A 27,557-nucleotide genomic window follows, 5' to 3' on the forward strand; every position below is an offset into this window, starting at 1 on the left:
AAAAAACTGAATAAATAAAATCTTTAAAAAAAAAAAAAAAAAAAAAAAAAAAGAACTCATGACATGCAGAAAAATACTAAGGAAAAGTTTTTTAAAAATCCAACGTGTAAGTAAGTTGAGTGAACTTATTTGGAAATAGAGTCTTTGCAAATGTAATTAAGTTAAGATGAGGTCATACTTGATTGGGGGGTCCTAATTCAATCATTGGTGTCCTTATAAGAAGAGGACAGATGCACAATGAATGGGATGTGAAGACAGAGACAGAGAGTGGGAGCCAAGGAGTGCCAAGGATTGCCAGCAACCACCAGAAGCTAAAAGAGAGGCATGGAACAGATTCTCCCTTAGAACCTCCAAAAGAACCAACCTTGCCAATATCTTGATTTTGGACTTCTGGACCTCAGAACTGTAAGTAAATAAGTTTCTGTTGTTTTATACCACCAGTTTGTGGTGCTCTAGGAAACCAATATGCCAACTAATTAGAAATAACTATCTTTAACATTAGATGGGCATCCTTTCACGTGTGTGTCTGTGTGTCTGTGTGTGTATGTATACATATATTAGACTGACAGAAATATTTCTGGAATAATTGGGTAATTCTATACATCCTACAGTATTAGATGTTTTTTTACTTGAATGTATCTGAAGAAAAATAATAGGTCTATCCTTCTATTCCACTGATTATTTTCCTGTGTCTGTGCTAATACCTTGATGTTTATTTTATTTCATTTTTTTATAGGGCAAACCCTTACTACTCTTCTTTCTCAAGGGTTTCCTGATAATTCACAAGTATGTGATCTTCCATACAAAATTTTAAATTATGTAGTTAGTTCTAACACATCCCCAAGAGAATTTGGGACTCTGATGGGAATTGTGCTAATTTTATAATTTGACTTGGGAAGAATTGGCATATTTTTGATACCAACTTCTCATCCAAAGATACTGAATGTTTTTCATCTACTCAGGTCTTTCTGCCTTTCAGCAAAGGTTGAGAGATTTCCTCATTAAGATCTTACAACTTGTTAAAGTTTATTCCTAAGTATTTTATAGTTTTTGTTGTCATTGAACATAGCTTTTCTGGCCAGGGCTTGGTGGGGTTTACAGGTGATGTGCAAGGGCTTTTCACCATAGGTACACACCCGTGCTCTGCCACCTGCTACCTGTGTGACCCAGGCAACTTCTTTACCCTCTGGACCTCAGCGTCCCCGTCCCGAAAATCAGAATCGAACACCAGTTAATAAACGCAAAGCGCTTAGAACAACGCCCGGCCCCTGAAGCCCTGTATTAGGCATTGGCTTCCATTTATCAAAGCCTGCTGCACACTTGATCTCCTGTAAGTCTCACAAGCACCTCACGAAGCGTAGGTAGTAGCTCCACTGCACGAATCAGGAAGCTCAGCCCAGGGAGGCAAGTGATCTGCCCAGGGTCACTCTGATACAATTTAGGGCTGCCTCACAAAACCAGCTCCCAGAAAATAATGCAGTCAGTTCGTGCCGAGGCATGATTTCATTCGCATCAGAACGTGACAGGTTCATTCTTACGGTGTCGGCAAGGTTCATCCTTATGATGTTGGCATTTCACAAGATAGCAAGAGCGTACTACAGCAGACGCGAAGGACTTCGGCTCCCGCGCGTCAGGCTGGGGGCGGGGGGGGGAGTTGGCGGAAGGAGCCGAGCGCGCTCGGAAACGTTCGCCCCTCCTTCGGCAACAATCGTCTGGGGGCGGGGCGCGAGCCACGGCGCGTTTCGCGCGGGGCATTGTGGGAAGGTCGGCCGGTGCAGCCGCGGCTGCCATCTTAGCAACTCCTGCCGTTGCGGCCTTTTCGTGGAGGCAGCCTTCGTGGCGGCCCTCGGCCTCAGGGAGCGGTAGAAAGTCAGCGGCCTGACGGCTTTCCTTCCCCCGGCCTCGACAGGACGGTCAGCCCGCGTCCGGAGGCGGAGGCGAGGGGAGCCGGGCGCGTGTGGAGCCTGAGGCCAGCGGTTAGTCCCAGCGTCGCCCGGAAGGATGGGCCGGTCTCGGAGCCGGAGCTCGTCCCGCTCCAAACACACCAAGAGCAGCAAACACAACAAGAAGCGGAGCCGGTCCCGGTCGCGGTCCCGGGACAAGGAGCGTGTGCGCAAGCGCTCCAAATCCCGGGAAAGTAAACGGAACCGGCGGCGGGAGTCGCGGTCCCGCTCGCGGTCCACCAACACGGCCGTGTCCCGGCGCGAGCGGGAGCGGGAGCGCGCCTCGTCCCCGCCCGACCGCATCGACATCTTCGGGCGCACGGTCAGCAAGCGCAGCAGCCTGGACGAGAAGCAGAAGCGCGAGGAGGAGGAGAAGAAAGCCGAGTTCGAGCGGCAGCGAAAAATGTGAGCGCCGCGGGGGGAGCGGCAGCCGGAGGGGGAGGTGGCCGGGCCGGGGGGTGGGGAGTGGGAGATGGCGGGGGGATGCGGCGCCTGGGGGGCAGGGGGACGGGGAGGTGGAGGCGTCGCAGGAACCTGCCCGAGAGCCTGCAGCCCTGGCACGTGGGAAGCCTGAGGCGGGACAGACCCCCGAGTTGGTTGGGAAGGAACACAGTGGGGCTGAGGTAGGAAAGGCTTACAGGGAGAAAGCGATTTTGGCGCGAGAGAGGAGGAGAGTGCCGGAAGTGGGGGGCGGGGTTCCGAGTGGGGTTGGTGAGCCGCGTCGGCCCGAGGAGCCAGCTATCCTGAAGATGTGGGCAGAGAGCGTGTGCTGGCCGCTGGAGAAGAGCAGAAAATTAACCCGTGGGATGCGAGTCGCTGCTGGCCAGAGCGCTCGTGGATTGCAGCTTAAATTTGGGACAGGGCTTCTCGGCAATAAGACACTTTAGGTGGTCCAACAGTACACCCCACAAAAATGCGTTTCACTTTAGTGTAGTCCTCTTGTTAAAGATGTCGCGGTCACTTTTATTTTCTCGGGACTGTTCGGTTTTGGTTTTTGTTTTTTGAGGTGTAAAAATGCGCAAACCTTAAGTGTACAGTACGCTGAATTTTGATGCTCGGATTCACCTGCGTAGCTGCCATCCTAATCAAAGCGTACTCTTTTTTACTTTCTATTAATTTTGGTGTACATTCTTCTGTAGCAAACTTCGCTGCAATTCTCTTATTCGTTTCTCCTTGTAGTGTTCTTGTTTAGAAAACACTTGACTATTTGCTTTTATTTTTGCATTGCTCACATACAGAACTTTTATGTAGGGAAAATCAGTCACAGTAAGGTTCTGACTTGAAATACCGTTTGGGTAAAATTTATTTCTGAAAAGGAGTCACCTCTTAATTAAGTATTTGCATCTGAGAATAGGTGCAAATAATCCCAAGGTAATGAACCTTTGGTTTTAAAATGTAGGATTTTGTTTTGGTTTAAGACCATGGTACTCTGATGCTCTGTTCGTTTCCCACAGCCATGTTGAAAGGTCAAGTTAGACAGATGTGCTAACTCTCCCTATTTAACCAACCTTCTTCCTTAGTACTTCATTGCATGTTTAGAAAGTGCTCACGAGGCAGAAAGTAACTGAATTTAGAATTTTCCTGAGACAAATTTGTGTGTACTGAATTGTCTAGGGGTTTTTAATTTTTCTGCATTTGGGTTGGTATTATGTAGATTTTCCAGCAGCGCTTGTTTCTAAAAGAAAAGTTATTAAGAGGTGGGGGACTGGAGCACTAACTATAATGTTACAGAGGAAGCAGTACCTGGAGAACTATTTTGCTGCATTCCTTTAAAACGTGCACCACGCTTTCATTTTTCTTTTACTTCTTAGAACTCTCAGTGGTGTATATATATAAAAACCAAGTATAAGTAATTGTTTCACCGCAAACCTTGATTTTCCGGAACAAGATTCTTAACTGTAAAGGTTTAGCTCAGAAATAAGTATCAACAGATGAACATTTTTAAAAATTCCATAAGAAGACATCTCTGAGATAATTTTTCCGTTTGAAAACAAAGGAGACCTCCAAAGAGTAATGATTTGCCATTCACTAAAAGCTAAGACTTGTAGGAAAAGTGAAAGGAAACTTGGTATGCGAAGAGAAGCTTTTAGCAAGCTACACATGAATGGCAGAGAAGAAATCCAGGGATGAAATGAGAAAATAGAGCAGCTGTATAGTTCCAACTTGATAGAAGAACTAAACTATCATTAACATTTGTGAAGGGAGGAGAGAGCAGAGCTAGTAGCCACCTGTATACTGAGTTCCTGTGTGTCATGTAATAGGCACTATTTAATATGTTCTAATGCCTTGGAAATAATGCGAAGGAAACAGTGGAAAGACCTTGGTTTTGGAGCCTTGGGAATGGGCAGAAGTAGTCGTCTGTCTACAAATCCCTGTTGGTTAGTTCATTCATTTATCTAATATTTATTGAGCATTTAATAAGTGCCAGGCACTATGCTGGGTGCTGTTAATATGATTGACCCCTCTCCAAAATCTTTTCTAGCTTGAAGACAGCTAGGTAGGTAGGAAAGTAATAATGCAGTGTGGTAAATCCTGTGATAGTCATGTGACTGTAAACAGGAAACACCCTAGAAGGGTAAACACCTTAGATCTTGGAAGGAGTGAGTGGCAGGTAAAAATGAGACTGTCAAGCTTGGCGTGGGAGGATACATGTGGACCAAAGGAGAGAGTCCCCTCCACCGCTGCCAGAATAACGGGAGAGGGGCAGAGTGGTCTTCAAGTGGAGTAAAAAGGTGAACGTTGACTGGAACATGCAGTTCCATAAGTACTAAAGTCAGGTGACTGGGGAGGTAAATAGAGGCTGGAAATCATGAGAACGGTCTGGTATGCCATATTAAAGAGCCTGGATTTCATTCTGAAAACAGGCAAGATTTTAAGCAGGTAAATGGCATGGGGCCTTTTAAAAAAAAAAAAAAACGGGGCTGGCCCGGGTGGCGTAGCAGTTAAGTCCTTACATTCCACTTCTGTGGCCTGGGGTTCGCCTGGTTTGGATCCTGGCTGCGGGCGGACCTACTCACTGCTCATGAGGCCGTGCTGAGGCGGTGTCCCACATAGAACTAGAAGGACCTACAACTAGGGTATACAACTGTGTACTGGGGCTTTGGGGAGAAAAAAAGAAGAGGAAGATTGGCAACAGATGTTAGCTCAGGGCCAATCTTCCTCAAAAAAAAAAAATCACTGACTGCTGTAAGTCCACACAGTAGTGAGGGAGCAGGTGTTGGAATGGAAAATGGGACGGATTTAAGAAACATTTAGGGCAAATAAAATTGGTTGTGAAACAGAAGACATTAATGTTGGCTCTTATGTTTATATTGTGGCTATTGCATCTCAACCACCAAATGTTTTAAGTAAATACGGTGTCAGACACTGGTTAAAATGTCAGAAATGGGGTGGATGGGGAAGAGGGAAAAATCAAGGGGAGTTTCCTCTTGGCACTGCGACTGTGGGCACTAGTTTTTGGATATAGCGAGTTTATCCAGGGTTGACATGGGGGAATGAAGCCTAGGGAAAACCTTGAGAGTAGATAGAATGACTCAAGAAGAGTGTGGAGGGAGAAGAGCAGTTAGTTCATGGACTGAAGGAACCTTAGGGGATGTTTGTATTTATAGTTGGACAGAGGAAGACAAGCACATGGTGGAAGCAAAGTAAGGAGTACCAGAAGAATGCAGAGTGTACCTTCAAGAGGTCCAGTGTAAAATGGAGAGAGACAGGAAAGTTAGAATCTTCTTTTGGGCCTAACCAATTAGAAAGTCTGTGGTAAGACTGGAAACCAGATTGCTTTGCCATTCGCAATTCCGAGGGTTTGAATAAATCACCTGCCTGTGAGCTTGATTCCTTTCTTTCTTTTTTTTTTGTGAGGAAGATCAGCCTTGAGCTAACATCCATGCCAGTCCTCCTCTCTCTTTTTTTTTTTTTTTTTTTGCTGAGGAAGACCAGCCCTGAGCTAACATCTATTGCCAATCCTCCTCCTTTTTTTCCTTTTTTCTCCCCAAAGCCCCAGTAGATAGTTGTATGTTGTAGTTGCACATCCTTCTAGTTGCTGTATGTGGGATGCCGCCTCAGCATGGCTGGACAAGTGGTGCATCGGTGGGCACCCAGGATCTGAACCCGGGCCGCCAGTAGCGGAGCTCACGCACTTTACCGCTAAGCCACGGGGCCGGCCCTGAGCTTGATTTCTTATCTGTGAAATGGAGGTAAATGTCTTGCTTATTGTGAAGGTTAGAAATAGTGCATTTTAAGTATCTAGACTATGCTTGGCATATAATGGGCCTCAATAAATAATGTTATTTAATTTATATACGTGCATCCAGATTGAGCCTGGTGAATTTAGGAAGTGATCTTACAATGCAGTAAAAGACACACCTTAAAATTTTTTTTCTCATTTTTGATTAGCTACTTCACATGGTTCAAAATTCAGTTCAGAAGTTCTCCTTCTCCTCTTTGTGTCCCAGCCATTCAGTGTTTTTCCCTCTCTCCCCTCCCCTGCACCCTTATTATCATTTTCATATGTATTCTTTTGAGATGCTTTATGCATGTTGTATTAACTGTTGAAAAAAAGGGGGAGCTAAAAATGACTTGGAGCAAATCAGAAAAATGTTAATGGCGTGGTAACTTACTGTAGCCTGTGATATTAAGGTTCACATATAGTTAACACTTCACATATAGTTAAGTGTTCAACTGCAGATCGAGAGCCTTCTGAATTAGAGTATCTAAACTGAACTGGAATCTATATGAGTGATTCTTAGAAGAATGAAAAGCTCATTGTGAGAGCAAAGGGCAGCTTTTATGAGCAACTTCAGTATATGGAACTGTGTATTTCAGGCAGAGGAGGTGAGGGTTTTGAGACAGAACATTAGGGCCTGAGATCTAGCTGATGTTGATAAGAATTTTATAAATTTTTAATGCTTTTTTTTGGTAGTTAAATCCTTGTGCATGGCTTTGCCTCTCACATTGGTCCTGGAGAAGCAATGTAGGGTAGGATAGTACTTAAGGTCATTAGCTTTGGAGTCTACCTATGTTGAGATTCACCTCTCAGCAACATGGAGTGACCCAGAGCCCAGCTAGTAAACTGCTTAGCCTCAGAGATGTAAATGATGACATGGTGTGTAAAGCTATCGGCACAGTATTTGGTACCTGTTCAGCGCTGTGCTGAGTAAATGCTACTTGCTGACATTATGAAGCGATTCCGGAAAGTAAGCTCCTAGGGTTGAGTTCATACGTTTTGAAGACATTTAAAAGTAATATTGCCAGTTGTTCTTTACAAAGTGCTGCTCGTTTACAGTGCTGTATTGCTGTTTTGTTTTAATAGTTGCCCTTTTAGAGTTGATTGTGACTAGGGTCACGATCAAATGCCTGGGAGCATGGAGAAAATGAGGACCTAATGTTATACCATTTCCACTGAAAAACTTGAAGATTTTGATTCAGCTCTTTCATCAGTGGCACAGGTTCTTGGCATGGGAATGGATTCAGCAGAGGTGCCTGAAGATTAGAGATAAAAGAACATCAAGACAGTGGCAACTCCTTTGGCGAAAGTTTTAAGGAGTGGATAGGCAATGATACTAGATGATACATCTTTTGTAAGATACTAATGACCAAAAGTGTTTGTGGTTTTGTTTTTGTTTTCAGTGCCTCTTCTGAAAGTTAGCCTAATAGCTGCTTTATCATTGATTATGGTAATAAATTTGTCATCAGTAAGGATGAATTCATGCTTAATTCAGTTGTACATGTGCCCATTGGTTTTCTGAATTCAGTGTGTGTAGGTAGGGGAATTAAAGCAATATTGAGCTTTAACTTTTTCAACACTGGATCTAAAAATTGATTAAAAATTTTTTTCTGATTACTGAGGTAGCAATGTTAACCTTAGCAAAAATAACAGCAGCAACAGAAATTATATTCTTGATAATACTTGTAGGGGAACAGTTCTGCTCTGGCGCCCTGACCTTGTCTGTCTCCACATAGGACACAGCAAGGCTTAATTACAGTCATGGTGGATGCCCTGTGGTTCCTCCAGGAACAAAGGGAGATAAGCAGCCTAGTGAGAAACTCTACTAGGCCATTTCTCTTCTGGTTTCAGCTGAGCTTGGGACTTTCCACTTGCCCTCCCCTTCTGAGCTATAAAAATGCTGAGCTGTAGTCAGAATTGACTCCTTAGCAGCAGAGCAGCCCGCCGCCTGTGCCTCTACTGCCTGTCATCTGGCTCCTCTGTTTGGTGTCCGTCAGTGGGAGCAGAGACATAGGGAGCTGACACCATGCTGATCTGGCTTTTGTTGTAAGTAATAAACTAAATTGGTTGAGGCTCGCTTTCTCCTTACTGACTGAATCTATGGAAATGTGGCCCCATTAGCCGTTGTGCTATTGCTGTTACTTAGGAACTGCTTGACAAAAACCCTGAATATATATCAAGTCTCTTCCACCTTTACCAAATTCCTCGGTTAATTTGGCAACTTTTCTACTGATAAGCTAACCTAAAGCTTTGTCCTGTTCTTTTTCCTCTTTTTTACTTTGTGTGGAAAGTTTTAATTGGAACTATTTACAGTCTTTCAAGAGTTAAATTTTATCATTTTTGAAATTTTAAAATAAAGTTTCTTTTTAGGCTTCTCTGCATTTACTAATTTCTTAAGAACCAATTAGCAAAAGTATATGTGTGGTTGTATATACTTTTAAAACTTTGTATTATAAAAGCTTTCTAGTTTATACAAAAGTAGAGAGAGTATCATAATCCTAACATACCCATCATCCTGGTTCTATCTCTTATTTCTCTCTTTCTCTTTGGATGAAGTAGAGAAACAAAATTTTTATATTTGATGTATAGTTTAGTTTCCATTGAAATTGCTCCTGATTTCCTTTAGATATTCCTGATGATTCATTTTTCATGTTGGGGTAGGTATCTGTTCTCTTTTACTGAGCTGCTATAGATAAAGGCTTATTGAAACTACGCTAATACTGAATTTTACTGGAAGTTAAAAAAGAAAAGGAGCGTAGTTAGAGTATGTGTTAGGCTTTCATTTCTTTTTTTTAAATAAAAATCACCTAGGGGCCGGCCCAGTGGCATAGTGGTTAAGTTCGCATGCTCCTCTTTGGCGGCCTGGGGTTCACAGGTTTGGATCCCGGGTGCGGACCTAGGCACTGCATTATCAAGCCATGCTGTGGCTGGCGTCCTACATGTAAAGTAGAAGAAGAGGGACACAGATGTTAGCTCAGGGCTAATCTTCCTCATAAAAAAAAACAAAAAAAATCAATAATTTTGTGTTGGGGAGGAAATAGTTAAGAAACAAGCAACAGTCTTCAGAATGGGTATTGCAGATATCTAGAACCTAAAAGAAATTATGCTTTCTCAAGTAGCTACTATCTCCTTGACAGAAAAATGTAGAGATATAAATGCAGAAACTGAAGTGAATCAAAATGTTAAAGATAGATAGGTGTTAGTATGTTATCACTGTGAATAAGTAACAGGAGTTGAGAATGAAAGCACTTGAGTGGGAATTGAATCTTCCCCCAAAAAAGAGTTGAATTGAAGTAGATTGGGGTGTTTAAAGGTCACTTAGAAACTGTAAAGTCTTTACTAAACAGAAAAATTGAATGACTGTCTGATACATATGTATGAGTCATCAAAAGATATAAAGGTTACAGGTTTTATTTAATTTTGTGGGTTGTGAAAAAATTGAAGCATTAATAAATTCACCTCTTAGGATTTAGATATACTTCCAGAGCCTCTGAATTTGTTCATTCAGCACAAATTATCATCTCAAATAGTGCTGTTCAATAGAAATATAATGTGAGCCACATATGTAATTTAAAATTTTCTAGTAGCCACATTAAAAAGAAACCAGTAAAGTTAACTTAATATAGTCCCAGTCTATCTCAAAATATTGTCATTTTAACATGTAATCAAATAAAAATATTTGAGATTTTTTTATATTTTCTCTTCATACTAATCTTCAGTTCAGACTAGACACATGTGACTAGCGGCTATCATATTTAATATCAGTGGTATAAAATGTGCAGGATTTCCACTATAGTCCCTTGATAAATGTCAGTATTTTCAGCACAGAATTTCACTTTGAGTAAATAATTTGGTTTATAATATCTGAATGGAATTAAAATAATTAAATTAAAACAGTGTCACGCTTTATTGAACTTGTTATTAGAATTGATAATAAAAATATATTTTCATCAACTTTCTTATCTCTAGAAGAGCTTTTAATTGAAAATCAATTAACAAAAGGAAGAAAAGTTACAGTAAAGGGTATAAAATTCAGAACCTCAATAAATTGGTCTGTATTCTCACTAAAAGCTAACTGGTATTGCCTTGGCGGTCTTAATCTCTTTTGAGTCTGTATTTATTCTGACTTCACTTGGGGGGAGTGGGGAAGAATGAATTTAGCAGGTCTAAATTGCTTGCTACGTAATAGTTTCTACTGACTTCTCTGTAGCTCAAGCTTTAGACTGAGTGGAATAGCACGTGAGCAAACTACATATTTAACAGCTTGTTCTTTCCTTACGAAGTTGATAACAAAAGTAGATTTCCTTTTTCATATTTACAGTTCCTAAATTAAAACTAATGAATTAAGCTCTTTGTATATACTAGTCTTTTTGTATTTAGAAAGTGACAGAGGGAACACAACAGATGATTTTATATTTATTTGAATTTCTCTATCACTTAACATCTTGGTATCCGTCATTTCCTTGAATGTTACATTAAAATGAATTGTAAACTCTTAGAAATATGTAATCAGGCTCAGTGTTTTACAGACTTTTAACTAGTTTTATTTCAATTCTTGGGTTTATTTCTTATACTGTCTAAATCATTTTTTCCACTTTGTTTGCTAGTCGGCAGCAGGAAATAGAAGAAAAACTCATCGAGGAAGAAACAGCACGAAGAGTAGAAGAATTGGTGGCAAAAAGGGTAGAGGAAGAATTGGAGAAGAGGAAGGATGAAATTGAACGAGAAGTTCTCCGAAGGGTGGAGGAAGCCAAGCGCATCATGGAAAAGCAGTTGCTCGAAGAACTCGAGCGACAGAGACAAGCTGAGCTTGCAGCACAAAAAGCCAGAGAGGTAACGCTCGGTCGTTTGGAAAGTAGAGACAGTCCATGGCAAAACTTTCAGTGTCGGGTGTGCCTCCTGCTCAGTTCAGAAAGAGATGGAATACACACTAATTCCTTTCTCATCTAAACTTAACATTGCTGCGAAAGTTAATTTTTTAGCCTATTCAGAAGTGCTGACTGATATTTAAAAGTTATTTTCATAAAACATATTCAAGGATACTTTTTGATTTAATGGAACTGGCTTACATATTTGAGAAGTGTTTGAAACTTTTGCCATGGCTGCAGGACTTACATTCTTTTTTGGGAGGGTTGGGGGACACAGGGAGTGGTAAAGGGGAAAGGTTAAAAATCCACTTGTGGTTATGTATTCTTCTTTTCTGTTTATCACTCTTACTACCTAGACTGTGAGAGGCTTTTTGCCTTCAGTCAGATTAAAAAGAGCAGGGCCTAACATTGAGTGACAGCACCTGCTTTTGATAAATAGGTTTTCTTGCTCTTCTTTTTTTTCCTTCTTTTACCCCTTACCCCCTACCCCAAATCGTGCTTCGACACAATGGACTAATTCTAGCATTCTGATCATAAGGCCCTCCATTTTCCTAATGTGTTTTAAGGACTCTTTTTAGGAAAAATGTCCAGATTATTCATCCACTTTTTTAGTATCTACTAACAACTCCTTTTTTTCTCTAGAGAGTTATGAAGGAACAGGTTGTCCTTGTCTGGAGTCAAGCTAAACACATGATTTGTTTTATCAGCAGCTGGAGCAGAAGTTGAAAATGTCTTTCTGTGAGACAGTAATTTGCTACTGAAGCTTTATGGCTTATTTGCACTAATTACTCCAGGATCCTAAAACTTGTTGAAAGTCACTGAAACAAACACTCAAGGCAAATTACTTTACAATATTGAGTGTCCCTCAACATAGTTTGCATAATGAGTATGAATTCCGTTGATGTGTACCATAGGAAATCCTGTCATTATATTTTCTTGAACTTAAATATTTGACTCAAAATATATGACTCATTGTCATTTTTAATCTTGGCATTATTGTGGACAAGTTGACATCATATTAAATCTCTCTGTTTTCCAGTAAGCTTAGCTTTTCAAATGCATTTTCCCTTGTGCTGTCTTTAACTAGATATACATGTCTATATTTGGTAGATATCATAGACTATGCAATTGAATGTATGAAATTTTTATATATATCTGTGCTTTTAATGAAGATATTTTTGGAGTAATAGTGCTGTCTTGTAGCGAGTTATTAATCATAGGAAGATTTTTTTCTCTTCATTTGCTTTTTGTTTCGTATTAACAATTTTGTTTTTCACACGGACACAACCCTCTGACAGTCTTTCCAAATATTAAAATCATTTGAATATGTATGCTGTGATCTGAACACTGCCCAAACCATCAAGCAATCTTCATATAGTTTGCATTATAAAATCTCATTAAATTCTCCAAGAAAAATAAATTACAGAATTTTATTTCCTGACCATGCACCCCCTGGATTCCTGAATTTCAGTTCAGACTGTAGATGACAAGATAAGCTGCCTTTAGAAATTGTCAACATCTGAATGTTAAGTCCATTTTCCCCATGGAAGAAGCCCTTAGTTCCATGAAGTATGGATTACCATTTGTATTTTTCACTAACAGTAAATGTATTTTTCTTATTAATTGTTTGCCTTAGGAATGATGAATTACATTTTTTGTTCCTTCTTACCATAAACATCTGCATTCCTCAGCTCAGCCTTCCTTGTATGTTGTTTCTTTATAAATGGTTGAGCTGCTGATGCAGGTATTGCCAAGCTAACAGTACAAATCATTTTAAAGAGGAAGCTGGCGCGTATGGCAGCCGAGGAGCACACTCTGCAGGACACTGGACAAGACAGTAAATATTCAACTTTTAATGCTGATTAAAGGAGTATAGGTAAAGAATACGTAGGTATACATAATTGGTGAGACAAATATTCACTTTATTTATATTTTATATATTATTTTTTTAATTTGGTAAATACTATCCAGTTTGTAGTTGTCCTTGTTGATTTGTGTGATATTAAAGTATTAGTAATAATTACCAGGAAACTATCATTAGGGAGGGTTTAGTCGGTTGCTGTTTGGACTGGGAGGGATGATTTAAATTTAGTGCTAGAAACAAATTTTAGTGGCTGCACAGTTTATCGTTTGTCAGACAGAAGGTAGCTATAAAGCTACCCTGTGAGTCAGATCAAAAAAGTTCAGAGGAAGATTAGTAAATATTTATCAATAAAAATAAACATTTTATTTTTCTAACATCTTAACATATCCTCCCCTTTAGGAGGAAGAACGTGCAAAACGTGAGGAGCTAGAGCGAATACTGGAAGAAAATAATCGAAAAATTGCAGAAGCACAAGCCAAACTGGTATGTATAAAGCATGCATGAAAAATATTTTGTATTTGCTTTATTTTTTTCAAATTCTGTGGAATGATTTTATGCTCTGTAACTGACTTATTTTTTAGAGTTTTCAGGGTTATTTTAAGAGATTTGAGGCAAGAGTAGGAATAGTTGACTAGATTTTAGCTACTGTCTTCCAGAGAAATCTATTTGGGGACAATCCAGAAATTATAATTAATCTGGAGAAAATTCCAAAGTTTGCAGTGGTTTAAAACAGGTTTCCTGGGGGAAATTGTACTATCCCCCTCTCCAGTTTTTTCTCTCCTAACCTCATTCACACTTCTCCTATGCCTAAAAAACAAATAAAAACAAAAGCTTGGTGGGGGCTGGCCCCGTGGCTTAGCAGTTAAGTGCGCGCGCTCCACTACTGGCGGCCCGGGTTCGGATCCGGGCACGCACCGACACACCACTTCTCAGGCCATGCTGAGGCCGCATCCCACATACAGCAACTAGAAGGATGTGCAACTATGACATACAACTATCTACTGGGGCTTTGAGGGAAAAAAAGGAAAAAAGGAGGAGGATTGGTAATAGATGTTAGCTCAGAGCCGGTCTTCCTCAGCAAAAAGAGGAGGATTAGTACGGATGTTAGCTCAGGGCTGATTTTCCTCACAAAAAAAAAAAAAAAAAAAAGCTTGGAGGTATTTAAACCAACTAATACTTAGCATTTCACTTTGTAGTAGTTGCCTTATTACCAATTACTAGGCGGAATAAATAGGTAGTATATATTTGATAGTAAGTGTACCAAATTAATAAATACTTTTTCTTGTTCCAAGTTTATAATATAACAAGGAATACAGAGACTTGAATAATTGCGATATGATACAGAGATGTAAAAGGTAATACAGGGCAATTTTTAAATTTTAACAAAGAAGCCAATATAGGAATATTGAAGTAATTTTTTAATAATAGAAAAAAATCTGTATCACTTCTATTTTTTCTTTCAATTCTGTTTTTTAGTACTTCTCTATTTTTTTTAAGCACCTAACTAGCATTTAAAGTGGAATAAAACTTTTGGTTTTTTCACTTAAGAATGTGAGTATATTTTGAAGCGATCTCAGTATGATGAAGAAGAAAACCAGAACTAAAGGACTATGGATATAAATAATCCAAAAAACAGAGGAGGATAGTTAGGTGTTATGAGGAAAAACTTCCTTTTCCCCATGAATGTGGCATATAGGAATTCTCCTTCAAAGTAAGAATATAAATCCGAGATGGAAGGAAATTTACTTAAGATCAATGGTGAATAGTGGTGTTTAGTGCCCAGGAATGAAGACATGACCTAGGAGAGACTCTTGGTTGTAGATATCTAAAAAAGCTTTGTTTAGTTAGAAATGTGTTGAGAATAAAACAACCATAGGAAGACATTTGCTACTAAATCATACTGTTGACTGAGGAAGAAAAGCAAGTTGTACACTCCACTTAAGTGTTTAGAAAAAACAAATTCTATGACTGTGTTTATAAAGGCATGTAAAAAGACCTGGGAGGGTCTAAGTAATTGGATCCCGTTGACAGTAGGGGTGAAGGAGAACCATAAATATTGTGTCCTGCAGTTGATAAGAAGGTAAAAAGTTAAAACTGTGGGGCGGTTGGTTCTAGAGCAGGATCTCTTAAAAGATAATGTGCCCCAGATAAGAGCCGATACTGGAACTATCCTAAGGAACTTAGTGAGCTTGACATAATGAATTCTTAATTATCACTGTCGCTATTGTGAAGTCCATAATGGAAGGGGAAGACTTAATCCTGCTTTCCCAATGAAAAGATCTTAAAATCTGCCTAGGTAGAAAAAGTGGTATGAATGTGAACTGGACAAGTAGTCATTTTAAGATATATCACTACATGCTCATTAATAAGTATGTGATAATGCTTTTTTAGTCATTCCATGTAAGGAGAATATCTCAGTGCAGGTAGGAGGAAGTAAGATGGAAAGTGAATCTTAATTTGAGTTTTGAAGTTTGAGCTTTGAAAGGTAAATACGGCCTGGTTTGTAAGGCATGGATATTTCCAGAAGAGAGGAACAGTATAATTGGTATTTAAAACATTGAAGCAAAATTATCAGGCAGGTGGGAAGGAATCCTCTTAAGACATGATAAGAGATTGGATAGTGAGTTCAGTTTGTGGGTGGCCTGGAATGCCAAGTTGTGACTCCTACAGCAAAACTCCTCAACTTGGTATGCCTTGCCAAGATCTTGATCCCTTCTAACCTTGGGGTGGCTGGCTGGGTGCTTAGGGATAACTTGGCTGCCTTATATTTCTCTAGCAGCCTTCTTTGTTTACCCACATGAATCATAAAAATATAACTTTCTTTGCATCATTACTGGGAAAAGATTAGCAAGCATATTCTAGAGCAGTGCTCCTCAAGTGGTGGTAATTGGCCAGTATTTTTGTCTTTTAATCCCAGTTTGTCTCAGACCTCTCCTTTTGCAAAATACATTTAAAGTGAATTATTAGAAAAATGAGGTCAAATTGCTATGTAAAAGCTTCTAAAACACTTATTCTTGGTTTCTACATATCTTGTAGATCAGTTACAGTTGGCAGACTGTCACTGGTTTATGGACTGTACTTAGACTAGCGCTGTTCTAAAACGTTTGAGTTTGGCCTGACAAACAGTATTCTGACACTATTTTGACTGTTATCACTAAAACTTCCTGGAAAAGATGTCTTAGGGGAAAAGAGGCTTGAATTTGAGAAAATTTGGTAAGAATTTGGACGTAACTTATTTGCTTCTTGTGTTCAATAAAGTTGGAAGCATAAGAAATTATTGTTGATGTTGGAGAAAATTAATTTTTATTTGGTTTTGTTGGTAGTCACAGGCTTTCAAGGAAACGGAATATATAGGAGACAAAAAAATGTTATTGTATAAAGATACAACGCGCATATTGAGGTTTCTTTCATTTTTGTTGTCTTTTCCTCTTCCTCTCAATTTTGAACACAGTTCTTTAGTCCTTATACACGTGCATTAGGAAATACTACCTGGAGTATATTGAAAGTCCCATTAAAATAATAGATATTTAAGAAAGAAAGGGGAGTATAATAGAGTGGTGCAGACAACATGGGACTTTTCCTGGCTATGTCAGTAGTGGTAGTTTAACTTGTTATGGTTCTGTTTGCTTCATGACGTAACAAATATGCTAGAAATGTGGACCAGTTCATTGTTCTATATAAAGCAAGAAGAATGGGATGCATTCTTGCATTTATAGAAAGTGAGAGAGGAAGAGAGAAGGGCCAAGCTTAGGAGCTAACTATTCACATAATCTCTACTGAGAAACTATTTTGTATAAAAAACAATTTTGAGATAAAAATAGACAGGACATTAAGTTCTTTTAAAGAATTGAATGTATTAATTGTAGAGACAAGGACAACTGCAAGAAAAGTTAACTAATAATATGGAAATATTTGGTAAATGGTATGGACAGTGTGAGATAATTGACCCACCTGGCGTGGCCTGGGAACCTTCCTGGAACAGATATCCCTGAGCTGGGCCTTGATGGATAATTAGAAATTGAATTTAGGATGGGGACAAGAGTGTGAAGAAATGAAGTAGGGCAAAGGCCTTTCAGGAAGTAAAGTTACAATAAAGGCAACAATGTGGGATCTCTCAGGATAGTGGGGAAAGTAGTAGTAATTGTCGTAGTAAACCCGCTTTATGTGTGGTAAGAAGTTTGTGTGATAAGTAATGGGAGATGAGGTTTTGAAAGACAGGTTGCAAAAGAAAGTACCCTGGGGGAGATTTTTTAAATGTAACCGTGAAAGAATAATACAACGATCTCTTACAAATCAATAAAGAAGACCAACTCCCTAGTAGGAAAAAAAATAAATAAATAAACGAGTGAGAAATGTACAAGAGGTAATTCACAGAAGTAGAGCAAAAAGTAGCTGTGATAAATTCCTGAAGATATATTCCAGCTTGAAGGAAATGCCCCTCTCTTTTCTTTTTCTCTAATAAGAAATACCAAATTAGAAAAGAGTTTTTCCTTTCATTAGTACCAAGTGTTGGCAAGGATATACTGGGAAGAGACCCTTTCTTTATATGGTGATCCCAGGAGTTTAAGTGGGTATGGCCATTTTAGAAAATAACAGTAAATTGGTAAATATCAGGAACCTTAAATTAGTTCTGCTTCTAAGAATTTGTCTTGGGGAAACTGAATCGGATACAAATAAATTTACATGCAAAAATGTTCTTCTCATATTATTTATAATAGTGAAAACTGCCCGGATTTTTAGATAAATTATAACACATGCATACAGTGGATTTTTCTGTAGTCAAAAAGTATTTGATAATACAGGGGAAAACAGCTAAATAGAAAACTTCTATGTACATTATGATTGTGCTAATTTGCAAAGTATATTTGCACATTTTAATAGACAGCAAAATATGCCAAAGTGCTAAGAATAGTTATCTCTAATTAGTAGACTTATATGGACATTTATACTTTTGTCTAGTTTCTACATTTTCTGCAAGTAATGTATACCACTCTTATAATCACATAAAAATAATTAGTAAAAAAAGTAAATTTGAGCCAAACTTTAAGTAGGTCCTTGTGGCAGAAATTCAAAGCTTGGTTCCACTAATGAGTATAATAGGAATGCATTAGCTTAGCCACATGGGCTCTCTCATATCTGAAAATAATGTTAAGTGCTCTAGACCAAGGGTATTTTTTGCTTGTCTCAATTCCAAATTGTTTGTCAAGATATTTGATTTTGTCTGTCCATAAGGAGGCAAAAAAAATTAACCAACAGATACTTGATTTATAAAATTAAACAAGAATTAATCCCAGTGTGGCTCAGCTCGACTTGGCTTGGCTTTTTGGCAGATTAGTTCCTAGTTCTTGGGTTAGTAGTGGCAGTGCACAACTGTCTTTAAATATTTGAAAGGCTGTTGTTAACACAGTGGAGAATTTTAATTTTCCTTAAAATGGTAAAGGTAGTATTTAAAAATTTTTAAAATTCTTCTTCTCTATAATTTTTTTATGATGTACTTGGGAGAAACCCAGATATTATTCTGAAATGTATATGAATCTTATTTATTTAGAAAGGAAAACAGGCTAAGAAAGGTGGTAGGTGTTGCTGAAATGTTCTTCCAGGAGGTTATATCAGTAGGAAAAATGACCCTCAAACTGTCCCCTGGTGAGGATGGTAGTAAAATGGAACCTGGTTAGTTAATGTGGATGTAAACACCTAAACTGTAGTAAGAGTTAGGCTGACAGTTTCTAATAAAATTATAAACATGCTGATAAGAAGAATGACAAATTAATTTTAATTGGGGGATGTTCTTTGAAGTTTTAAAATATATGCAAATTATTTGTTCTAGATCTACAGGATATTTCTTCTCTTCAATATTGACATAGTTTTCCCCTTACCCCTTGCGAAATAGGGAAATTTACTGTGTTAATCATACTATAGCACTGAACCTCACCATTTTGAGACATGAAAAAATAGTACCATGTTTGAGAGTTGAGTATATATGAAATGTGTTCCACATACAGTTGGCCCTTCGTTTCCACAAGATCTGCGTCTTTGGATACAGAGGTCCAACTGAGTGGCTTGAGCATCCTCAGATTTTGGTATCGGAGAGGGGTCTTGGAACCAGGTCCCTAGTGATACCAAGTGACGACTGTACTTAAGTTTAAAGTAAATCAGATCTCACTTTGCAGTTAAGAGGTAGCTCTGAAAAGAGTTCTTAGAAAAATGTAAGCAAGTGTTTTTTAATGAGTTGATGTGGGAGGCTTAAAAATACCCCCACCACCAAAAAAGATATCCATGTTCTAATCCCTGGAACCATGGCAAAAAAAAGAGCTTTGCAGATGTGATTATGTTAAGGATCTTGAGATGAGGAGTTTATCCTGGATTATCCACTGTGCCCTACATGCCATTACATGTATCCTTATAAGAGGAAGGCAGAGGGAGATTATTTTACCACACAACACACACAGGAGAAGCTGAAGTCAGCAGAGAGCGATTTGAAGATACTGGCTTTGAAGATTGGAGTGATGTGCTCAGAAGACAAATCCTGGCAGCCACCAGGAGCTGGAAGAAACAAGGACTGGACTCTGCCCTAGAGCCTCCAAAGGGAGGGAGCACAGCCGTGCTGACACCTTAATATTAGTCCAGTGGTACTGATTTTGGATTTCTGGCCCCCAGAATAATTTTGTGTTGTTTTGAGCTACCAAGTTTCTGGTAATTTGTTACATAGAAATATGGAAGTGATTTTGGAATTGGACAGTGGGTAGAGGCTGGAAGGATGTTGAGGCACATGATAGAAAATGCCTACATTACTTTAAAAAGACTCTTCATAGAAATATGGACTTTAAAGGTGCTTCTGGTTAGAGCTGAGAAGCAAGTTCAGAACATGTTATTGGAAACTGGAGGAAGGGAGGTCCTTGTTAATAGAGTGGTAGAAAACCCAGCTGAATTGCGTTGTACAGTTGTGTTGAAGGCAGAACTTATAAGTGGTGAACTTGCATATTTAGCTGAAGATATTTCTAAGTATTGAAGGTGCAGTCTAGTTTCTTCTTGATGTTTGTAGTAAAATGCTAGAAGAGAAAAATTGAGCAAAGAACTGATAAGTAAAAAAGAACAAACACTTGATGTTTGGGCACAATTTCGGCTTATCTAGGTTGTAGAAGATGCTGAAATTAGGAGGTTCACTGTTAAAAAACTTTCTCTGGAAGGAAGGCCAAGGGTATGACTGGACAACCTTTTGCTAGTGCTGAAGAGATTGTGCCTGTGACTCATAGGTTCCCTCAGCCATTTTACAAAAGCCAGGATTAGGTGAGATTATCCAGGAAAAATCTGTGGAGGAGCCTCTTATCTAACAGCCTGACATACATGGGAGACCCACAGTGTTTTTGAGGATGTTATATTAGCAGAAACACTGCCAATTCGGACTGAAAGGGACAGAGAAAACGTAATGATGGAAGGCTGTCAGGCTCCCAGTTGACTCCATTCATATAGGAAAAGGTGATATGAAGACAGAATGGAGAGAGATTTGAAGATACTGGCCTTGAAGGTTGGAGTGATGTGTCTACAAGCCAAGAAACCCTGGGAGCTGTCAGAAGCTGGAAGCAGCAAGGAACAGATTATCTCCTGGAACCTCCAGAATGAAGGTGGCCCTGTTAGCACCTTGATTTTGTTTCAGTGATACTGATTTTGACTTCTTGCCTTCAGAATAGAATATGTTTTTGTTGTTTTATGCTATCCAGTTTGTAGTAATTTGTTACAGTGGCTACCGGAAGTTTAACCTAGTTGGAAAGAGAATGGGGGCATTTATAGTAGAGTGAGCTTACATAAGTAAAAACAGCACAATACTTAGGATAGCTAATAGTGATATATTTACATATTTTAAGAGACAGAAAAATATGGTATGGCACCAAATGTGAATGTCAATTAACTGTTTAGTTTGAAATGGTGGGAAAGTTAGGATTTTCAATCACTGAGAGATTTGTTCCCAATTGGTAAGGTAAAAAGCTGATTTAAGATGTTAATATATTCTAGACAACAATTAAAAAAAAAATTTCTGGACATGAACGTATTGACATTGTATAAGGTGTTGAAGGATGGAGACTGAAAACAAGAAAGCCACTGAAGGCCAAACAGAAGATGAGGGCTTGAGTTGGTGTGGTGGCAGTAGGTACTGTAAAGAGAGACTAGATAAACTTGGTGAGTGGTAAGGGTATACAGAGGGAGGAAGAGGGAGAAAAGGGGAAAGAAAGTCTGTGTAGGACCCAGAGAAGACCTGATGTAATCATGCTGACGGCCAAGGAGCACCAGGCATTTAAGGAAAACTTCCACAAAAAGGAATGAATGACCAAGACAAGCAAAAGAATTCACCTGAAAGAAAAGAGAGAATTTAGAGTACAGAAAATTAAAAGAACCATGTCTAGATGAGTACAGATTTTTTTGAAATTTTGGGACATGAATGATAAAATCTTGAAGGTATCAGATTTCTCTTTTGCCAGTATTACAGAGGAGTCTCTCCAGAGCTATATTCTGTATGAAGCTCAACTATCATCAGTTCTTTCTTGAAGCAGTTGTCTCCACTTTATATTGGATCTCAGGAATTAACTAATGTTGAAGTTTCAAAAACATATTGAAGGTTAGAAAGAGAACAAAAGGGGAATTAAAATGAGAAGAAAAAGGGCTAGAGGGAGTGGGGTGGTGGTATGAATTCTCTTTAGATGGTAGCTAATGATATCTCATATCTCGTAATGATAGTATATACCCTAAGGAGGTAACTATCAGAATAACTAAATTGCCATAAGCCCCTGGGGAGTAGGGAGGATTGCTTTTTTTAATCCTTCTGTTATTTTTTTTAACCTTATATATGAATAACTTGAGAAAATTTTACTAATGTATAGTTTGCTAAGGGTCAGAGCTAATTACGTCAGATTTCTTTTTAATAGTTTATTATTCGTTGTTTGCCTAAAGTGGGATATATATAATACTTGTTATGGGAGGGAAGAGGAATCAAAGAGTTAAAATTACACATGGCAGAGTGGAACAGGGGTGTGTATCCTGGAACGTTAAAATGCAGAAATCCACATTTCTGAGTAGTGGCATGATTCCTAATTGTAATGTTTTTCATTCTTTCCTATCATTTCTATGATCACTCCTGATAAAAGAGATTTCTATCTTCGCTTTTTTTTTTATTTTGTAAAATTTCATATCTATTTCAAGTAGAGAGTAGTAGATTTCAGTATCCCTATTTGCTAAAGAGATTGCTGCTAATGATCATCTTGATCTACAATTATAAACAGTGTAAAAAGGAGAATACTTTGAAAAGAGTAATTTAAAAAAAAGGCAGGAGGACCTCTAGGCAAAGGAGGGTGGGACAGAAGATAAGAAAGAGGGATGAAAAGGCTCTTCTTCTATAATGGTATATTTTGCTTTTGTGTATTTCATCTCACTAATCACTCTTTCAATTGGGTGCAGGATTGAAAGCCACCTGTGTGAGACAGAGCACAGTCCTGGATGTAATGGCTAGGAAGGCCCACCCTCATGTAATGGCTCCAGTATTGTGCGTGTTAGCTTTCTCTGGCCTGCCTGAGGTCCTCCATGTAATCCTTGTAGGAGAGTTCAGTATTGTTTATCTGTACGGATACACATGCACATACACTCCCCCTGTTGAGAATAATGCTTTCTTTTGTATAAATTTGAAACAAAAGAAGAGGGGAGAGGAACGATGGATGTCCTCTGGCAAGTGGGGTCATCAGGAAGGAAGCAGCATGTCAGGCAGTTACGGCAGAAGGTGGTTAGGGTTTAGAAGAATACTTAGAAAGTTAGGTATAGGGTCATACCACACTCATAGATGGGCAGAAAACCAATTTTTCATCACTTGAGAGCCACTATTTTAAAATGAACCGGCTTTGGTTTTTGCTCGACTGGTTTTTTTTTTTTGCCAAGCTGTAATTGAATAACATTTATCCTTAGTTTAAAGCTATAATAGAACAAAATACAAATATTTATGTGTAAAGACAGGAAATTCACTTGCTCAATTCATTTTTAAAATCATTCCATTATCATGTACTTCTAATAGGCGCTATATGCTTAGCACTAGGGATAACACTGTTAGCTATAGTTCCAGAGAAATTACAGCTTCCCCTCTACACACATACACACTTTTATATCTTATGTTTGTAGACTTGAATGAAACTGGAACTTTTCTTTTTCTTTACCCAATCTAAAGGTAATTTCAGTGCAGTAGAATTAGTATTTTCTGTCTGTGAAGGATGTTACTTTAAATATCTTGTTTGCTTTTAATTTTTTGATTAGGTATTGTGATCACATGATTTAAATTTTTTTTAAAGAAAAATAAACAGTGAAGTCTCTCTACCTTTTTCTCCCATCCACCTACCTCCCATCCGCGTCTCCAAAAGGTCTATTCAATTATGGTTTTTGTTTATTTTTCCAGAGTTTAAAATGCATATTGAGGCAGATACAAATACCTTTATTTTTATTCTCCCTTTTTTTGCAGAAAAGTAGGGTACAATACATACTATTTGATACTTTGCTTTTCTCACTTAATAGTATAACTTAGAGATTTTTCCATTTTGGTATATAGGGATTCCTATCTTTTTGTTTTTGTTTTTTTTTAAATAGCTACACAGTATTCTGTTTTATAGTTCTTCCATAATTTATTTAATAGTTCCAAATTGGTGAATATATGGGGTTTTCTATTCTTTTACAAACTATGTTGCAATAAATAACCTTGTTCAGTTTTTTCATGTGTGCAAGTATATTTTTAGGATAAATTCCAGAAAGTTAAATTGCTGGCTAAAGTAGTATGAAGATGTAATTTTGGTAGATAGTGCTGGAGTACTCTTTATAGGATAGCATTTGGTATTATACTTTTGAATTTCTGTTAATATGATAAGGTAAAAAAATGTTATTTCTGTAATTTTAATTACATTTATGGGTTGAGGTTGTGATGTTCAAACCTTTCACTCCCTGGGGTTCTAATCTGCTTGCCTGGGGGCTGAGTTACAACCTTAGGGGAAAATGAGTCTGGGTGTTTATAATGGCAAGCACACGCACACACACTAAGAGTCTTTACTATACGTTGATTCAGTTGCACATACCAAGCTGTGTGATGATGATTTGAAATGGATTTTGATGTATAGGTAGGATTTCAGTAGGAAGAAAGAATGGCATGTGAGCAAAGGAGAGAGGGAGGCAAGATAGAAAGAAAGGAAAATTTAAGAGAGAAAAGTAGAAACAAAGTTGAGCCAGATTATAGAAAGTCTTAGAAAGTATGCTAATGTGGCAAGTTAAGCCCTATTCTGTGCGCAGTGGAAATCATTGGAAGTTTGAGGGCAGGAGAGAGCAATCAATACTCAAGAGAGGTGAGACTAGCAGCATTGTGTAGGGTGGATTGAAGGGCAGAGACTGGAAACGAGGAAACCATTTTAGGTCTGCAAGAGATGTGGGGCCCTGAACCAGTATGGTGGCAGTGGAAATGGGAAAGAAACTCTAGGTGAGAGAAGACAAAGGAAGAGAGAATATAAAAGGAGAATTAACAAACATGATTACTATTTGGTTGTGTCAGGGGAAGAGGGTGGAGATAAAACTGTAGGATGTGGATGGCAGTGGGGAAGGTAGAACGGGCTGTTTTATTTTAGGGTTAGACTTGAGGAATTTAAATCTTGAGCGTGTAGAATTTTGAAAGTACTCAGGTCTCCCAGCTGGGTGTACAGTGGAAATGTAGCTTAGGAAAAAGGTCTGAGAGATAGAAGATATATTTCAGCTCCCTGTGGGATTTTCCACCTTATGAGAATACAAAGATATGAAAATCCACTCCGTTTCTCCATCTTGCCTACCCACCAAATTCCCACTGTTTTTTTTTTTTTTTTTGGTGAGGAAGATCAGCTCTGAGCTAACATCTATTGCCAATCCTCCTCCTTTTTTTCCCTTTTTCTCCCCAAATCCCCAGTAGATAGTTGTATATCATAGTTGCACATCCTTCTAGTTGGTGTATGTAGGACGCCGCCTCAGCATGGCCGGACAAGCGGTGTGTGAGTGCGCTCCCGGGATCTGAACCCAGCCCGCCAGTAGCGGAGCGCACGCACTTTAACCGCTAAGCCACGGGGCCAGCCCCCAAGTTCCCACTGTTTTTAATTCTGATCTTCCTCATCTCTGACCTTACTTGATTTCAGTGGATTTGCCCCACTGTCCATCTTCCACCTTTTAGTCTACGCCCCTCCACACCTTGTCTTAAAGTAAAACAAACGTTTTGTATTACTTACCTATTTAAAAGTTGGGTTTTTTCTACCCATAAGATAAAATTGAAAGGAACATTTTGTGTTGCATATCAGAATCTGTTACTTTTCCCTCTTCTGCCGTAAAGTCTGTAATTTAGTCACTGAATTTTACTATTCCCAAAGCCTATAAGTGGAGACAAACAGGACTAATCAGGTGGAGGACCTTCAGTGTTTTGAACCTTAGTGTTTCGTATTAAAAAATGTGTGGGAGGAGAGAAATTTTTTTAAAGACTGAAGTTCAAGTGAACAGAAGAATGAATAAAGAGAAAGGGCACTAAACTTTTTAGTTTTTGACCATCTAGAAAATAATTTCAGTAGAATAATGGAGATGGAAGCAATGACTTTTTAAAATTTGACTTTGGGAATAAAAGGGCATTCAAAAGATGCAGAGACTATTTTAAGATCAAGGTCAGATAGGATAAAAAGGACAATTTAGTGATAACTGAGATTAAAAATTCAAGAGTTAGAGCAAATTTTCTCAACCTTGGCACTATTAACATTTGGGGTTGGATAATTCTTTGTTGTGGGCGGCTATCCTGTGCATTGTAAGATGTCTAGCAGCATTCCTGTCCTCTACCCATTAGATGCCAGGAGCGACTCCTTAGTTGTGACAGCCAAAATCACCACCATGTATTGCCTAATGTCCCCTGGGAGAGAGGAGTAAAATTGCATCTGGTTGAGAATTAAGAAACTGAGCATGGTATCTTTGGGAAGGAGGAAGGAGAGACTTGATGAGGAAGGAGCCCATGAGAATGGCCTGAATTTTCTTGGTAAAGAGAGAAAAAATGTAGAGAAAACAGGAAATAAGTTGGTTGCTTGAGACTAAAGGAGTTCAAGGCACTGCAGGAGTTAATTATACCAGTGTCGATTTGAAATGATCAGATACCATTTTACAGTCAGCCAGGCCAGTAAGGTTTCTGGATTTTTTCTTCTCTAGAGAAAGGGGTCTTTAGTGTTTCTTGGTTGTATATTGATAATATAATGTAGCCCCAGTGGGGATTTTTCCTTAATTTTTTGTATGCCTTTCTAATTATAAATTGTTATAGCAATTGGTAGATAACATACTCTTTGAATAAATCCATGCCTTGGTTCATAATTGATAATCTGTTAATCTGATGCATTGAAGATATAGACAAAAATAGGTAATAGGACAAAAGCTACACAGATTTCAAGATATTTGTAGAAATTTCTTTCCATTTTCAAAATGTGTAAGTGCTTTCCTACAATTTGTTCATATATTTTTCTTAAAAAAACAAATTAGAAAATAACAGGAATAAGTAATAAGGAGTTGCTTTCTAATTCCTCAATATTTTCCTCTATCACTTTTTGTGTGACCTTAGGCAAGTTTTATTAAATATACTATTGATTGTAAATTGTCACCTGATTTCCCAAATAATACTAATAGAAGACATGAAATTCATAGAAAGTTCTAACTTTTGCTTTTAACTTTCAGGCTGAAGAACAGTTGAGAATTGTTGAAGAACAAAGAAAGATTCATGAGGAAAGGATGAAACTAGAACAAGAGCGACAACGTCAACAAAAAGAAGAACAAAAAATTATCCTGGGCAAGGGGAAGTCCAGGCCAAAACTGTCCTTCTCATTAAAAACCCAGGATTAAATTGCAAACTCTGAACTTTTTACCAAGAAAAATGGAAAAACTTTGTATGGTAGCTTCATGTTGAAGTGGTTTTTTTGTTTTGTTTTTGTTTTTTTAATTTGGAAAATCTGGAAAGTTAGCTTGTTCTAATAGGGGCTATGCTCTGCAATTCCTTTCTTTTTCCCCCTTAACTTTTATTAAGTCAAATCCTTATCAGATCATTGTTGTCTTCTAAAAAGTGATATATTTTTCACCTGTTTGGATTCTGTATTAGTGGTCTGGGAAGAGCAGATCACTTTGTAAACTACGGATGGTCTGATAAGGTTTTTACTCACCCACTGACTTCAGAGTTATACTCTGTTTATTACGTCATAATGCTGGTTTTGCTGACTTTTTGTTTTTTTATATATTTATAAAAAAAGAAAAAGTTGGTAATTGCATTGGAAGCTCCCAGAGTGTTACTGGACCTATGTGGTGTATTGTTAAACCAGTGTCCTCGAGATACTGTTGCTCTTGATGTTCCCGATACAGGTAAGGAAACAGTTGGTCAGCTGTGATACAAAATATATATACAGTCAGTATTGTCTCTCTTCCATTTGTTATTTCATTGACAAAATCAAACCAGCATTCCCCACTGTGTAAATAAATGATTTTGCTGAATAAAGTAAAGTCTTAAATTCGTATGTTGAAGCAATTTTTTTTAAAGTTCTGTTAAGTCTTAAAGAGGGTGGTTTACTTTTTGATGGTCAACAATTTAGAAATCCTAGAGCTCTGCTATATTTCCCTTCATT

General features: G+C 38.4%; 1 protein-coding gene across 2 annotated transcripts; it reads left to right on the forward strand.

The window, feature by feature from the left end:
* Nucleotides 1-1,755: 1,755 nt before the first annotated feature.
* On the forward strand, nucleotides 1,756-27,449 carry ARGLU1 (arginine and glutamate rich 1). Of its 2 annotated transcripts, none has more exons than XR_015553371.1 (4): nucleotides 1,756-2,348; nucleotides 10,773-10,998; nucleotides 12,813-13,380; nucleotides 26,623-26,697. XR_015553371.1 is itself a non-coding variant. In XM_004423163.3 (4 exons), the coding sequence occupies exons 1-4, from the start codon at nucleotides 2,002-2,004 to the stop codon at nucleotides 26,785-26,787; spliced, it is 822 nt and encodes a 273-aa protein (XP_004423220.1). In that variant the 5' UTR covers nucleotides 1,762-2,001; the 3' UTR covers nucleotides 26,788-27,449. The 2 variants fall into 2 exon arrangements, 1 of the variants encoding a protein (XP_004423220.1); XM_004423163.3 differs by having other exon boundaries at nucleotides 1,762-2,348; nucleotides 13,297-13,380; nucleotides 26,623-27,449.
* The last annotated feature ends 108 nt before the right edge of the window (nucleotides 27,450-27,557 follow it).

This window comes from Ceratotherium simum, chromosome 10 (genome assembly GCF_057802395.1).
Source record: "Ceratotherium simum simum isolate JZ-2026a chromosome 10, ASM5780239v1, whole genome shotgun sequence".
Lineage (NCBI taxonomy): Eukaryota > Metazoa > Chordata > Mammalia > Perissodactyla > Rhinocerotidae > Ceratotherium > Ceratotherium simum.

What these genes read in the sequence shown, in the direction of transcription:
- ARGLU1 (XM_004423163.3), top strand. Translation starts at nt 2,002, where the DNA reads ATGGGCCGGTCTCGGAGCCGGAGCTCGTCCCGCTCCAAACACACCAAG. An exon ending in TTCGAGCGGCAGCGAAAAAT is followed by an intron (nt 2,349 to 10,772) that starts GTGAGCGCCGCG and finishes TTTGTTTGCTAG; the next exon opens with TCGGCAGCAGGAAATAGAAG. An exon ending in CAGCACAAAAAGCCAGAGAG is followed by an intron (nt 10,999 to 13,296) that starts GTAACGCTCGGT and finishes CCTCCCCTTTAG; the next exon opens with GAGGAAGAACGTGCAAAACG.